The sequence below is a fragment of the Monodon monoceros genome, unplaced genomic scaffold (genome assembly GCF_005190385.1).
Source record: "Monodon monoceros isolate NGI ecotype Baffin Bay Population unplaced genomic scaffold, NGI_Narwhal_1 Super_Scaffold_1, whole genome shotgun sequence".
NCBI classification, from domain to species: Eukaryota; Metazoa; Chordata; class Mammalia; order Artiodactyla; family Monodontidae; genus Monodon; species Monodon monoceros.
The window spans coordinates 83,769,766-83,785,428 of NW_021703765.1; the positions used below are offsets into that span (position 1 = coordinate 83,769,766).

The 15,663-nt window shown below is 48.2% G+C and overlaps 1 protein-coding gene across 1 annotated transcript in view; it reads left to right on the forward strand.

Moving 5' to 3' along the window:
- TMEM132C (transmembrane protein 132C) overlaps positions 1 to 15,663 on the forward strand; it is a 368,961-nt gene that overhangs the window by 287,863 nt on the left and 65,435 nt on the right. Inside the window, exon 4 of the mRNA XM_029219888.1 lies at positions 10,100 to 10,283. Coding sequence (XP_029075721.1) covers positions 10,100 to 10,283 — 184 coding nt within the window. The remainder of the gene's footprint in view (positions 1 to 10,099; positions 10,284 to 15,663) is intronic.

Sequence of the window (15,663 nt, forward strand, 5' to 3'; positions counted from 1 at the left end):
CCGCGCCACAGGGTGCCGGCCCCGCCCCGCCCTTTCCAGCCTCAAGCTTGCTGCCCAGACGTTAGGATGTGTCTATAACCAGGCTCATTGAACTCCAGCTGGTCTTCTTTGGGTCCTCAAAAGGTCTCCACCCACGGCAACCCCTCTTCCTAAATCCCCTTGCCTCTTTTTTCCTCTGGCTTACATCCACTCAGAGTTCAGGTCTGAGCTCAGAAGTCCCCGTTTTAGGGAAGCCTTTTCTCACCCTCGTGGCTGAGTTATCCTGATTTCAGGGCTCTCGCTTAATTGTCTTCATATCCAGGCTTTTAGTGGGTGCTCGTTAAACATCTGTGGGATGGTCATGGACGTTGTGTTCCTGGCAGAGCGAGACAGTGTGTGGACTCCCCGCTGCACGTGGGGCTGGTGGTGTTTGTGTGGACATGATGCTGGGAGTGTGTGCCAGCTGTTTGCCGATTTGGTCTCAAGTCTACTCCCTGCTGTTCCCTTGCTCTGTGGTCGGTCGCTCCAAACTGTGTTTGCTAGGATCCCTCAGCAACTGAATTATGGTGATGTTTAGCCAGTGGGAGGCGCTGGTGAGAGATTGAAATAGGATGGAGGAAAGAAGTCGGGATATTTGCTGCCCTCTCTGCTTCAGATGGTGTCTCAGGCAGTGGGTCCTATGTCTTCTTGGTTCTTTTCCTACTGGGCAGCTCTTGACTGCAGCTCTCCCCCAGTGACGTAGCTCCTGGGGTCACCAGCCCTGCCCTTTGTCCCCTGACCCTGGAGGAGCATCTTTTTCCCATTGATAATCTCTGGTTCCCTCACCATCCCGTGTGCCCCCTCCGCCCCTCCAAAGCCTTTGTAAGTAAAATTAAATCTCCTCTGCAGAACTGCCTGGTGCAGGCTCCGTTTTCTGACTGCTGACCACAGTACAAGCAGCATCCAGAAAACGGATGCTTTCTAGGGTCTGGTGGGTGGAGCTTCCCACAGCACTGGGGAACCCGACACAGAGATGAAGGGCCTGGATGCTGGAGCCTGCCTCTGCATTTATGCTCTGGATGGGGCTGTCGTCTTGGTGCTGCTGAGTTTGGTACAAGAATAAGGTCTCTGTATTTGAAATCATTCCCTTAAACGAAGAATAAGAAGCAGTTCTCTTTTTTCCCCCAGTTTTATTGGGATATAATTGACATACAGCACTGTAGAAGTTTAGGGTGTACAGCATAATGATTTGACTTACATACATCATGAAACGATGCCCACAACAGGTTTACTGAACATCCGTCATGTCATAGAGAAACAACATTGAAGAAATAGAAATATATATACATATATTCCTTGATGAGAACCCTTAGGGTTTACTTTTTGAACAACTTTCATTTATAACATGCAGCAGTGTTCTTAATCTTTATCACACTGTACATTACATCCTAGTATTTATTTATAACCGGAAGTTTATCCAGTTGCCCTCCCCCAACCCCTGGAAAACAGTTCTTCTTAACCCTGGCTTCACAAGGGGATACCCTCGGAAGCTTTATCAGAAAAAAAAAAAAAAAAAATGACATCCGACCCACCACAGACCAGCTGAATCTGAAGGGGAGAGAGGAAGGTGTTTCTGTTTTATTTTTTGTTTTTTGTTTTTTGCGGTACACGGGCCTCTCACTGCTGTGGCCTCTCCCGTTGCTGAGCACAGGCTCCGGACGCGCAGGCTCAGCGGCCATGGCTCACGGGCCCAGCCGCTCCGCGGCATGTGGGATCTTCCCGGACCGGGGCACGAACCCGTGTCCCCTGCATCGGCAGGCGGACTCTCAACCACTGCACCACCAGGGAAGCCCGAGGAAGGTGTTTCTGAAAAAGCATTGGTGCTTTGCAAGACAAGTTATTCTGTCGTGCAGCTGGGGTTGAGGGCATTAACTAGAAGGATAGGGGTTGCCAGTGTAAATTCTCCCAGGATGAGGATGGGATGGACCCCCAAATCCAGAGAGATGTGGTAGAGCAAGAATTAGACTGCTTTCTCAACTCAGGCAGAACCCGGCCCCCGGCTTGGAAGACGCCAGGGCAGCCGGATGCCGCAGAGGGGAACAGGGGACCAGAGCAAAGCAGCCCCAGGACATGCTGCATCTGCATTCAGTCTGGTCACTCCCCTCCCTGCGTTTTTAGCCAGATAAGTGGGAAACTAATAACAGGTGGTGGGAATTCTGGTGGAGGTCTGTGACCCACTGTTGGCCACAATGCATTCACTTCTGTATCTCAAGTACCAAAGCGCATGCCTGGCACAAAACAGGGTAAGTGTTTGATGGATGGATGAATGGCGGGTGCTGAGCAGAGCACGCATCTATTTTCTATTTTAGAGTAAAACTTTCCTTTATCCCCTCTAGTCCTTTTAGTCTTAGTGGTTCGCACTGCCACAGAGACCTTCAACTCATCAATTACAGACATTAACTGTAAATTATACTTTTGCATAGTTAATTCAGCCTCTTCATTATGTATTTAGCGGTGCTTAGCAGGCTTAAAATTCAACAGCAAGCTTTGGAGCAGATCCAGTTTCTGTCTTCTGTGATACTTGGAAAAGGCGAAGTTTTAGTAGTGGACCTTGGGGCATGTCTTTCCTGGAAGATCTCCAGTGGGCTCTGCTTTTCGCTTCTCCCTTGGAAGGAGTTCAACCCTTCTGGAAAGGCTGATAGCTTCCAAGGCTGCATCTGCCCTCCTGTCCAACTGAGCGGGGAACTCCTTCTCCCTTCTTGAGCCGAAATGAATATTAACCTGACTAGTGGAAGGAAAGAAGAATGTGAACATCAGGGGACCCGGCTCCTGGAGCATCACTCATTCATTATTCATTCGACAAATATTTACTGAGCATCTCCCGAGGGTCAGCGCTGTGACGTATCACGAGAATATCACAGTGAACAATACAGTGTCCTTGCTCTCATGGAGCTCTCAGGGGAGAAAAAGGGGAGGGGGCAGATGGCGAACGACCCGATGCTTATAAATGTACAATGTGTTGTGTGATGATGTGGATAACGCGGCTGGCTGAGCCGTGGATAACAGGGTGAATGTATCCCTGTAACAGTGATGGGTGAACCGCAGTGACGTCTGGGGGTAAAGTGAGTGCAAAGGCAGTGAGGTAGAGGGAAGCTTGGTGGTTTTGAGTAGAATAAACGAGGGAGAAAATGGTAGAGGAGGAAACTGGTGCAATAGTGGAGAGAGGGACATTGTATTATCAGGAACTGGGAGATGAAAGCATTGCTAATTCCGGGGCCAGGCTCAGAACAGACCCTCAAAAAACACTTGCTCTGCCATGTTCAACTTCTACTAACAAAGGTCGTGGGTGTGTTTCCAACCTACAAATCCAGTGTGCAGACCATATATATACAGCTCTATTCCTTTATCTGTCAGTGCTTTCAAGGTCTGCCTTAAGCCCCCATTCTGCTTGGTAGTAGAAAAGTTAATCTGGTTGATTTCAAGTTCGCTAAGGCATTTCAGGTTTAAACTCGGTTGATTCAGTCTTTCGAGCTCTGCCCCATTTTCTTCAAAATTGACCCAGGTGGGAAGGATGATAACTTTGGATGGGGGTTGGGGGGACCTTGGGTATTCAGATAATCTGGCTCCTGGCTCATCCACAGGCATGTCATCCAGTGCTAAGGTGTGGTCATTGTTCGGCGCTAATGTTCATGAGGTTTCCGTGTTTCTACCTGGTCTCTGAGTGCACCATCCATGACATCTTTCCCTGCAAGAGAAAGACTGCAGGAGACTAACTTCAGTAGCCTTCCCTGGAACTAGGTGAAGATTCCATTGCTTTCCTGTACCACTCAGGCCTTAGGAGACTGGGCAGTGGAGTGAGCTCCCTCTCAAGCCCTCCCTGCCCCTGGCATCTTGAGATAATCCTATTAGACCTCTGCCATATCCTGCTGGCAAAGTGAATGGGAGACTCTAAGATCCCTTAGGAATCAAATGAAAGACTTGTATCAGTCAGAGACATCATCTCTTATCCATTGCTGTGTAACAAACTGTCCCAAGCTTGCTATCTTCAAATAACTATTATTTCTCAATAAATGGGAATTTTCTGGGCAATCCCTCTGTTGGTTTTTCCTAGGCACTCTTATGGAGCTATATTTATCTGGTACAATAGTTTGGAGCCAGGATGGCTGGGCCTCACTCTCTCCACATGATCTTGCATCTGGGCATCTTCATGATCCAGTTGGATCTGAGGGATGAGCTCAATGCTTTCCCTCTGTGTTAGCTGTCACCAATTTGCGCAGCTATGTGCCAGGCTCCTAGAGTGAGTTCAGCATGTACATTTATCTCCCTAAATATGCACAAGACCCTGAAAGAGCAGAACATATGTCCCCATTTCAGAGATGAGTAAACTGAGGTATTAAAAGCCTGAGTAACATGAGTAATGTCTCGAGGGTAAATGTGAGATTTGTATCCAGAGCTTTGACTCAGAAAACATGTGCTCACGCCCATCCACCACGCTGAAGAAAGGAAAATAAGTGACAGGACCTGGTCTAGTCAAATTCAGGGTCAGAGCTGGAGGCACACTCTGCCTGGGAGGGAGGCTTAGATCACGATCCAGGGGCCTTGGGTAAGGTCTTGTTTTTCCCCACCTGCTGTGTTCCGCCAATCCCAGGACACACGGCCTTAGGAGCACAAAGATGTCCAAGTCCTGCCAGGTTATTGAGCAGGAGAAATGCTGTAGCCAGAGCTACCGCTTGATGAATAGTTGTTTTGGTATGCATTCGGCTTTCCACATATTACACCTTTTATCCTTCCAACAGCCTCATAAGGGTGGCTTATCACAGATCCAGGAACCGATTCTTCTACAGGTAAAGTTAGTGGTCCTTCAACTTTGCTGCATATTAGAATCACCCGGGGAGCCCTTAAGAATCCCAATTCCCAGGTCCCACTCCAGGCCAGTGAATGAAGATCCCTCGTGTGGGACCCAGACCTCAGAATTTGTTAAAGCCCTTTCACCAAATAATTCCAGATAAGTCATCAAACTTGAGAACGAACGGGTTAAGTAAGCAACTTGCTCCAGATCACAGCCCCACTAAAGAGCAGAGTCAGAATTCACACCCAAGTGTGTCTTATTTCAGAGCCCACGGTTGGAATGCCTACCCAATACAATTGCTGCATAGACACTAGAAAGCAAAAAATAAGAATCATTCAAAAGCAAAATGCTTGGTGATCACAGAGAGAGAGCCTTTTTGGTATGGCAGTAATGTTCGACCTTGGCCACACATTAAAATCACCTGAGCTTTAAAATACTAATATATGAGTGACACCTCTTGAGATTCTGATTCCATTGGTCCAGGGTAGACGCAGGTATCCGTAGTTTTTGTTTTTTAGTCTCCCCAGGTGATAACATCCAGCCAAGGTTGAGAGTCCCCGCTTTGTAGAAAGGGAAGGCTCAGGTTACTTCCTTAAGGGTCGCAGTTCACCTTTGAACCAATGTCATTGGCATCAATATTATTTGCGTAAAGTTCTCCCTTTCCTCATCCTTCCACGTTTACCTGCTCCTATAAATTTTTAGGCTTTGGGGACTGGGATAGCGAGAAGGGAGAAAAAATTAAGTCTGAGCTCAATCTAGCCCAAGTGTGTCTGGAAACAGGGCAACCTGCAAAGGCTTTTCTCCATCCTCTGTCCTTCACCGTTATCCTGCATCCTGAATTCTGCCCTGCATGTTGATTGCAGACAGCAGGAATGGAAGAGATGACTCTCTCAATAAGAGACCAGATCCTTTCTCACTGTCCTGACATATTGGATTAGGGGATGTTAGCTCAGCTCAGCCAATCTGATATCCCCACTCAGCACTTTGAACGTGGGATCAGTGGTGCAAAGCATCAAGGACAGTAGAAAATTCGTTTTGGCATCAGCAGTGGTGTCCCGTCTAGAACTGGTTTTGTCCAGCTTTCCTTTGCTCCCGCCTATTCTCCGTGTATTTTTCTCCACACTTCCTAGTAATTTTGAGGCACGTGTTAAGTTCCCTTTTCTTTATCGGTCAGCTCAAGGTGTTTTCTGTTGCTTGCAACTTGCAGCTCAAACTGTTATGCTGCAGCACCGTGGAGAGCACCCAGAGATCACCAGGGCATTCCTGCGGATGGTGGGGTCAATGGGACTATCTAATAAAGCCTTTCCCAGAGGAGATGTATGTGTCCTTTGCCTTCATGAAATACACATGAAGTAAAATGAATCAAACGAAGCCTTGGCCAAATTCTTCTGTTCTCTTGGAGCTGCTTCCCTGTTATAAGGCTGATTTCTTCATTTTGTTAGTCTCATTTCTTTCTGCAGGCGGTAAGCTGTCATCAGTGTCTGACCTGGGAGCCGAAATCCCTTACACTCCACGGTGGGGAGGTAATAAAGCCCTTTTGTCTTCTTAAGATACACCGAGACCTCATTTTCTTACAAGATGGAGTGCAGCACCTAAGAGGTGTGATAAATTGGGTTTTCAGAGTCCAAACTTTATTGTGACTATTGGGGGAATTTATTTGCTTTTGGGTAAGAGCTTTTTTTAAGCCAATTTTGAACATTTCTTTTGAGAGTTACTGCAATAAATCTACACTATTGATTTAGCAAGTAGTGGTTCTTGGGCTCTCTCTGGAGTCACTCAAGTGTTTAAATTCCTCTATTTATTACTCCAAAGATATCATAAGCCCCATATAGGCTGGCATGGAGGGTTCTTGGTCCCTTCAAGGCAAAGGCTTAACAAAGATTTCAGTTGGCTCAGAGAGAGTAGAAAAGCACTGGCCACAGACAGAATTGCAGACAGGTTTCTTCTTTTCTTGGTCCCCATCTGCTAGCATAATGTATCATACCATGGTATTGTGTCTGACAGGAACAGCTACCAAGTAAATGCACTGTATACAAATCTGAACAGATCCCAGTTCATGATGAACAGCAGGGAACTGGCATCTATACTCTGGCTTGTTCTCCGGGAGCTCCTGGACCAGCCCTAAAGGGGCACGTTTAAAAGGTGGCTTTTGACCAAATCTGAAGTCACAGAGGATGAACATAGTGTCAAGTCCCGCTAAGAACAGGAAGAGCTCACATTTATTAACCTTTGGTCGTGCCAAGTTCTGTTCTAAGCGCCTGAGACATACGTGATCATTTATTTAATCCTCGTATCAACTCCATGAAATGGGAGGGAGTTGAGTTCCCACTTGGCAACTAGGGAAAAAAGAGCAGAGCTGCCCAAAGTAACCCAGCCGGTAACGGGTGATGCCAGGACGTGAGCTCAGGAGGTCTGCTTGGAAGGTGACAGCGAATGAGTCATGACACTGGCTGTGTTCCCTTGAAAGAGTCACGGGTCCTCTTCTTGCTTCTACCCACTAACCTCCCTCCTGCCCTTTACCACTTCCTTTCTTTTTCATTCTTTAATGAAATACTTCTTGGATGCCCAATATTCCCAACATGTAACACTGGATCTGCTTTTGCCGCAGCAGGAGTGAGATGGAGGAAAGGGCTGTATCAAGGACCAGTTCCAGCCCCAAAGCCAGCACTGTCACACCCCCCGGGTACACTAGGGGTCCCATGGACCACAGTTTGGAAATCACCACACTGCATTGTCTTTAGGGCAGGAGTCTTCCACCTTAAAGAAGGGTGTAGGTCGAAGGCACATTATAAAACCTCTAGCATTATTCTCCGTGTAGGCATCCTTTAGGGGCCACGACGGGATCTTTGGATAACTGGATTTTTGCCACGTGCAGTACTAAGGAAAGGGAATTCTTTGTTGAAGAGGGTCAGATAAGCAACAGCTACATCTCCAGCGAGCACAGCCAAGTAGCCAGCTCTGCTGCAAATAAGGAGGTACCAAGGGAGGGTGTTAGTCCTGAGAGGGCAAGATTAAATCCCCTGAAATGAGGGAAGTCATTAGCCGAGTGCAGGGAGAGGCTGGCCAGAGCATGCAGGAGGGATGTCCGGAAGCTGAGTTAAGCAGACCCTGATCCCTCTAGGCCTTAGCTGCTGGGCCAAGAAGGCTTAGTTTGGAAACACTCCAGATTCCAGACACGTCTCCCTCATTTTCCAAGACAAATAATTCACTCTTGATCTTGCACAGCCCATGGCTTGAGGTTCCAGACGCTGAAATCGTTTTCCCTCCCAGAGGGATATGCAGCAGCTCATAAATCGCTCTCCTCCGGGCTCCACGTCCAGCCCGGAGTACCGGAAGGAAGATTCATGAGTGCCGGTGCTTTGGCTGGTGCAGCGACCTTGCTGTTACGTCCCGCCCCAGCCCTCTGAACGGGCCTGAGGGTAACAGAGTGAGAAATTAGCGTTCTGGTTACTGGGCAAGACCTGAAGATTGAGTGGGTGCATCTTTAACTGATCATCCCCGCAGCAAAGGGAAGAGTTTCTCCGTGACTCTTCACAGTGGTACCGGCACATGCTTGGGATGCAGGGTTAACATCTCTGGTGTTTCTTTCTTGATGTGCTGTGGAAAATCCCCCTCAATTCACCTGACATCAGGTGGCCTTCCCAGAAGCTGCCAGCCGAGAGAGTGCTAACTGTTGATCCGCCACTTACTTAATATTTAGCCTACAGGCAAAGGGCATTGGGGGCCCCTCAGCCTGGCCTCAAGATCCTCCCTGGCCCACCTTACAAACCCAGCTGTATGCCTGGGATGCCCTTCCTTGTTGCCTCCACCAATGTTGATTCTCTTGATTCAGTAGTTCCAGAAAGCTTCTCCCATTTTCCCTTCTCTGACCTCCTAAAAACAAGGGCTGGCCAACTTTTTCAGTAAAGGTCCAGTTAGTGAATACTTCAGGCTTTGCAGGTGTTACATTACCTGACGTAATTATTCAACCATATTCTTGTATGTAACACGAAAACAGCCAGAGAAAAAACATAAACAAGCAGGCAGGGCTGTGTCCCAATGAGACTGTTTACATAAAACAGGTAGCAGGCTGCATTTGGCTGACAGACCACAGTTTGCCCATCTCTGTTCTAAGGAAACTTGCTTGGTGTCTTGTAATTTCATACTTGACCCCCAGCTAAATTAGAGGAGAATGCCGTCGAGAGCACAGGGCTGGGAGTTGGGAGAGGCTACATTCAGCTTGCTTCTGCCACTAACAAGCTGTGTGGTTGAGAACGAGCAGTTTCCCCTTCCTGGGCTTTCGTTTTGTCATCCGAAACATGAGATGTTTGGACTGTCGGTCATTCCCCAAGCATCAGAATTGCTGGGGCAAGCTTGCTAAAAAATACATATATCTGGGCCCACTTCAAATACAGCGTAGTGGTCACATTTCTTAGTTGCAGACATCAGAGTCCCTTTAGCTAACTAGCCCTTCTAAAGAGAAGAGTTTTCCTTAAGGGATACTGGACAATTCCAGGAATCTCTAGGAGAGCTGTTGAATTGAATGTGTTTATTACACAGCCAGGGACAGGGCAGACAGGGAAGAAATTCAGACAAGAAAAATGACCAACTCTGCAGTGGACCTTTGCACTGGAAACATCACTTGGCATGATAATACAGGGGCCTGGATGACAGAACCACCACAGCTGCCCCGGAAGAACCAGGACCATGATGCTTGTCAGAAAAATCCTAATTTCCTTCCCCACTGCCGCTTCATAACCCACTTCTACGTCTAAGTACCAGTAGAGTGGCTCTGACAAGTGGAAACTTGGCTTTAGGCCTGCAGGTAGCTTCAAGGGAGTCTAGAAAGGTCATTTCATGCTTCTCAGCTTCTGTAGGAGGATAAGCTAGGAAGGGGTTGAAAGACGTTGATTTAGCTGCTTACCATATCTACCACACAAAAGACACTGAACTTCAAGGGGGTCCATTGAGTTCCAAGGTCATCCAGGTCCATGGTGCCAGGGTGAGGCAAATTGGATTAACTCACTGTCTGAAGAGCTAGTCAGAATCAATCCAAGAGACCCATCAACACATACACTGATGCTCAATGTTGAAGATTCTTCGGCCACATTCTTAACGTATGGGCGCTATTCCATCCCACCCGCCCAGGTCCCTAAATTGTAGCTGGTGCCAAGTCCCAGGTGCTGTGCCTGAAAGGCATTTCCTTTGTCCTTACATTCTAGTTATAATCGTGAGGAGAACGGAGCAAAGGGATCGAATGTCCTTCCACCGAACCAAGTCAGCTTAAAGCTGTTTTCCTCTGCTCTCTTCCAGAAGCAGCAGTTTATTCAGTGAGGTTGTGCAGATGAACTTTGAAATCACCAGCTTCAGCAACCTGTCGGGGAGTCAGCCCATCACCTGGCAGGTGGAATACCCGCGGAGGGGGACCACGGACATCGCCGTGTCTGAGATCTTCATCAGCCAGAAAGACCTGGTTGGCATCGTGCCCTTGGCCATGGTAAGACCGGTGTGATCATGGATGCGCGTGTGATCGTGTGTTCAGCTGTCTGATTGTACCCTGGCGTCCCTCGTCTCCTTCCCAGGATGTTTGCCGCAGTTGTTTCATGGGACGTTTGCATTCACAATTTCCCCTCTTCCCGGTCTTTGGAAGTTGCCGTCGTCGTTAATCCAGCCTGTCTCAACCTCAGCTATTTTCATAGCAGCTTCATGACATTTGCCAAATTTATAGTATTTACTTACTTTCTCTTCTTGAAGTCTACTCCAGTTCTTTTTACTTCTGTTCCTTTCTTATAAGGAAGCTTTAGGTCACTATGTCTATTAAGATGGGTATGGTATGTTGCTGCTACAAACAACCCCCAAATCTTAGGTGCCTAATGCCATCTAGGTTGTTCTTGCTTATGCCACGTCGTTTAGATGGTAGGGGGCTCTGTTCCAGGCAGTCCCTCAGGGATCTAGACTGATGGATACGTCATCATCTTGGAGCTAGAACATCAGAAACATGTGGCCTTCTTGGTGGCAAAGACAGAGGAGCAGTCAGAGTGGCCCGCAAGCTCTTCTAAGCAATGGCGTGCAAATTACATAGGACACTTTCACACACATCCTTGGGCAGAAGGAGTCCTGTGGCCCCATCAGATTTCAAGAGGGATGGGAAACATGGGTGCAGAGGAAAAGTTGGGTGACTACCCCAGTCTCTGCCTCACTACACAGTAAGTCAACATGTGATTGACACAAGTAGAACACGACACAAATAGAGTATACACAAACCCGTGTTACCAACTTCTAGCTAGACCCCGTGCAGCTGGAACTGAGAAGAGAAGAGGATGATAAGGGGCTAGACTGTAACTCTATCCTGTGGTCACTCACCCACGTCTGTTGAGCCCTGGGACTATATTCTCCAGGACCATGCCTGTGCACAAGTGCTAAGTCCCCCTTATGGAGATACATAGAGGATGGCGTTTCAGAGGCACTGGAAGAGCGTTCTGAAGTATAGCTCCAGTGGTCTTTGTCAGAATTTACCTTCACAGACATGGAGCCTGACATGGATATTCTAAAAATAATTTCTGTTCAGCTTTGGAATAAGCAGGCTTCATTGACACCAGGTTAAGAAATAACATCAATTAGAAGTCTTTGAGTTCCATGTGACAGAAAACCCGACTCAAACTGGCTTAAGCACGATGAGAAGTAACCAGCTCACATATAACTTAAAAAGTCTAGAAGAGTGTTTCTCAAATGTTAATATAGGTCACCTGACGATTCTTCTCAGATGCAGGTTCTCATTTAGGAGGTCTGTGTTGGGTATTTTTTAAGGCTCCTAAGTTATGCCGATGCCTCTAGACAGAGACAGCAGAGCACAGGTTGAGTACCAAGGATGCAGGTGTGCAAATGACATCATCACGGAAGGTGGCTTCTCTCCCCCTCTCAGCTCTGCGCTCCTCTTGGCTAGAGTCGCTGTACAGGAGGCTCTGTCCCCAAGGTGGCCCCTGGCAGTGCCATGCTGACATAGTCACAGCATCACATCCAGCAGGAAAAGAGTGAAAGACCATTGCCGATCACCCAAGAAAACTCCTAGGACTGGCTCTGATTGGAATTGATTGGCTTGGCTTGGGTCACGCGTCTAACCTGGGAAGCCAATCACGGAAGCCAAAAGGACTTGATGCTCTGAATGGCCAGGCCTGGGGAACACCTCCCCCTGGAGCATGTCTGGGATCTGATGGAGGGCTGGTAGGCGTGGTGCATGATGGGAAAATCTGATTCCACTGAAAGAGGGGCAATGGATGCTAGTCAGACACAGCAACAAATGTCCACCGCAGGAGGTATTAGGATCTGCTAATACTCTGAGGTTAGAGAATGACTTCTCTTGACTTTTCATGTCCTAGGAAAGGCCTCAACAATCTACAGCCTATGGGCCAGATTCAATCTGCTGCCTCTTTTGGTACACCATGCAAGCTAGGAATGGTTTTTGCATTTTCAAATAGCTACATTTTGAACGGTGATATGAGTCGCTTCTTAATATGCTCAGTTTTGCCCCTTGGCTCACAAACCCTGAAATAATTTCTGTCTGGCCCTTTAGAGAGAAAGTTTGCAGACCTATGTCACAGGACCTCGACACCAGTTCTAGGGTATAGGTGCCTAGTTCCCACGCTACCTATTTCAAAAAGGTAAGTCCTGCAGATACCGTGAAAAGTAAAGTCATTATAAGTATATGAGATACGATTTTGGCCACGCTCTTTTTTTTGGCCATGCCACGTGGCATGTGGGATCTTGTGGGATCGTAGTTCCCCGATCGGAGATCAAACCCATGCCCCCTGCTATGTGGAAACCCTGAGTCTTAACCGTTGGGCCACCAGGGAAGCCCCTGGCCGTGCTTTTCCAGGGACTACAAGAAAGCCTTCTTTGAAGCAAGGGTATCATTATTTTTGTGCTTATTATGTTTTTGTAATAGCTTTAAGGTAAAGTGAAATGACGACTTATGTCACACCCAGAATCCTTTTGTGTGCAAATAACTGTAAATGAATTCAAACTGGCTTCATCCGGAAGGTCACAGAGTGGCTGACTGCACGGAACAGAAGGAGGACTTCCGACGGCCGGATTTAAGAGCTCATGTGATGTCATCCTTTTGCTTCCCCTCGAATGTACAGTTTGACATCAACTCTGCAAAGTGATGTGGACAGTTAGGAACTATACTGGCGAGTAGACAACAAAAGAGGCAATTTGGAGGGATTTCTCTTCTCTTATTTTCTGTATTTTCAAAGGTTTTTTTTTTTTTTTCTGGAATGAGCTTTAGTACCTTGAGAAGCGACCAAAACAGAAACTTTTATTGAAAGGAAGTAGCAAATAAAATGGCAGCTTGACTAGAAGATGAGAAATTTTTTAAAAAACTGAACAAGAGGCACATCTTTATGTTACCTGTCAGCAGCCAGTGGGGCAACGGGTCAGTCTTTGAAAACAGTTAATTGCCCCAATCGTTGCTCATTCTAAAGAAAAGGAAACTGCCCAAAGGTAACATAGAGGATTCCCAAATAGGAAATGGGCCTCGTTGGGGAAGTTCTCACCTTAGAATCAGGCCTTCTCAAACCCCTTCCTAAATCCAGGAAGAAAGCCATGACGCCACCCATGTGATTCTCGGTGGCCTTCTGTCTCACCCAGCAGTACCTTCCAACTCCCAGTGAGTAGATGAGACGGAGGGAGCAGAGGACGGTGCCCTCAACTCTCCAGCAGAGTGACCCTTCCAGGCAGGAGCCCCCTGGATCACACTGCCCGCCCCCAAGCCAAGTTCTCCTGGGCGGAGAACTCGGCCTCACAAAGCCATCATTTACCCACCCCACCGTCAGACTTAACTCAGCGACAGGACCCTTTCCTTGCATGGGGGCAGGAAAGCTTCAGGGTCCAGCTCCTTGGCCTTCGAGCATCTCCCACCCCGCCAGTCCTCAGCCCCTGCCCTCAAAGTGCCCACATCAGCTGGGGTGGAAGAGAGGGAGAGGTCTGGCTGTTGGTTCCAGGACCGAAGGCTGGTCCAGGGCAGCCTGGGGCCAGCACAGACTAGGAGACGAAGCAGCAACTTTAGTGCTTGGGCTTCAGTTCTTCTTTGACAGAAGAGAAAAGTATTCACATCACTAGTTGAGACCCCACGAGAGTGTCACATGAGACCTCCATGTGACAGTTTCTGCAGGTTGGCAGCAGGGGTGCGGGGATGCTGGTCTCTTTTCAAGAATAAAGACGTGCAGAATCCACTCAACCTCACCCTGAGCTCTTAGGAGGTGCAGGCACTGTGGGTGCACATTGCGTTCCATAGGAGGAGCCAGCAGTAAACTAACAGGTCTTCCCCTCAGGGGCAGGGGGAGGTGGGAGGCAGACAGACAGCAAATAGGAAGCTATTCCTTAAGCTAAGACCAGGTCATGATAAGGTGCTGCCATGAAGACGAATAACGCGGGACAAGGGGATGGCGTGTAACCGGTTCCCAGTTCTGTTCATGTCTCAGAGTTTCTCCCTGCAGTTTATTTAAAAATAAAACGGTAGGGGAGTTTCCTGGCAGTCCATGGGTCAGGACTCCGCAATCTCACTGCCGAGGGCCCGGGTTCGATCCCACAAGACGCATGCCACGCGGCGAAGCCAAAAGAAAAAAATTAAAATGAGGTCCAACATCCAATGACTGGCGTCCTTACAAGGAGAGCTCAATTTGGATATCTGGAGGAGACCACAGGGAGGAAGGCCGTTTGGGGACGGCCGCAGAGCTTGGAGAGAGGCACGTACGAGCCAAGGAAAGCAAAACTTGCCAGTAACCTACAGAATCTAGAACAGAGGCGAGGACGGTTCTCCCCTAGCACCTTCAGAGGGAGCCCGGCCCTAGGGACACCTTGATTTTGGACTTACGGTCTGCAGAATCACAAGAGAATGCATTGCTGTTGTTTGAAGCCACCCAGTTTGTGGTACTTCGTTACGGCAGTTCTGGAACGCTGGGGCATCCCTATGCCTCCCCCTCTTGCTGCATCCCTGTCCCACCCCCGGCCCCATCTTGCCGCACGTTTACCAGGGGCATGGTCCTCTCTGCGTACAGCTCCTGTCCTGTCAAAGAGGCTGTTTTCCATGGTCCTTCTCCCTCTGGGTACCAGTAACTGGGCTGCTTGCCTCAGGCTCCCAGCTGAGATGGGCATCTGGGTATTGCACCATCCCTGGCTATTTCCTTTGATCCTGCCCACAGCTCTGTCATCACACACTCTCCAGTTCAACTCCTTTGAGTGGACCTTCTGTTTCCAGCCAGGATGCTGAGGGATACCGAGGGGTACGTGCTTCCGACTCTCCTTCCCAGAGGACACATCGCAACTGTCCTCAGTCTGTGAGGGGAGAGGTTAAGGGATCTCCCTGGGCTACCTGAACCCCGTGGCCGGATATTTCTACCCAGCAGTATCCCGTGGTTACTTCTCTGCATCCTTTGTTGTTGCTAAATTCAGAGAACCAGACTGGGGAACGGAACGTGCATCGCAGGCCTGTGGCATTGCAGAGATGCCCTTGGACCCCCTGTCAATCTACAAGTGATGGATGACTTAACTTGGCTTTGAAGTCCGTGGGGAAGCGTGTTGGCAATATCCTGTGTTAGAGAAAGGCAAATACAGGCATTTCAGAGAATCGAGGGACATCTCCTTTGACAGGGGTGGAATAATATTATTTTTAAAGGGACAATGAAAAGATAATGTTTTCTGATTTTCCCAAAGCACCCTGATCTCCACGCTCCTTCTCCAACTTGAAGATTTTACATTTGTAATTCTCTAGGAGTATTTCAAGGATGGCTTTGATGCTCTCGGCAATTGAAAAATGTTTGTGCAGTCGAAAAATAACTGTATGGGCAGAATAAGTGTTTTCCTTGCCACAGCTGGAGATT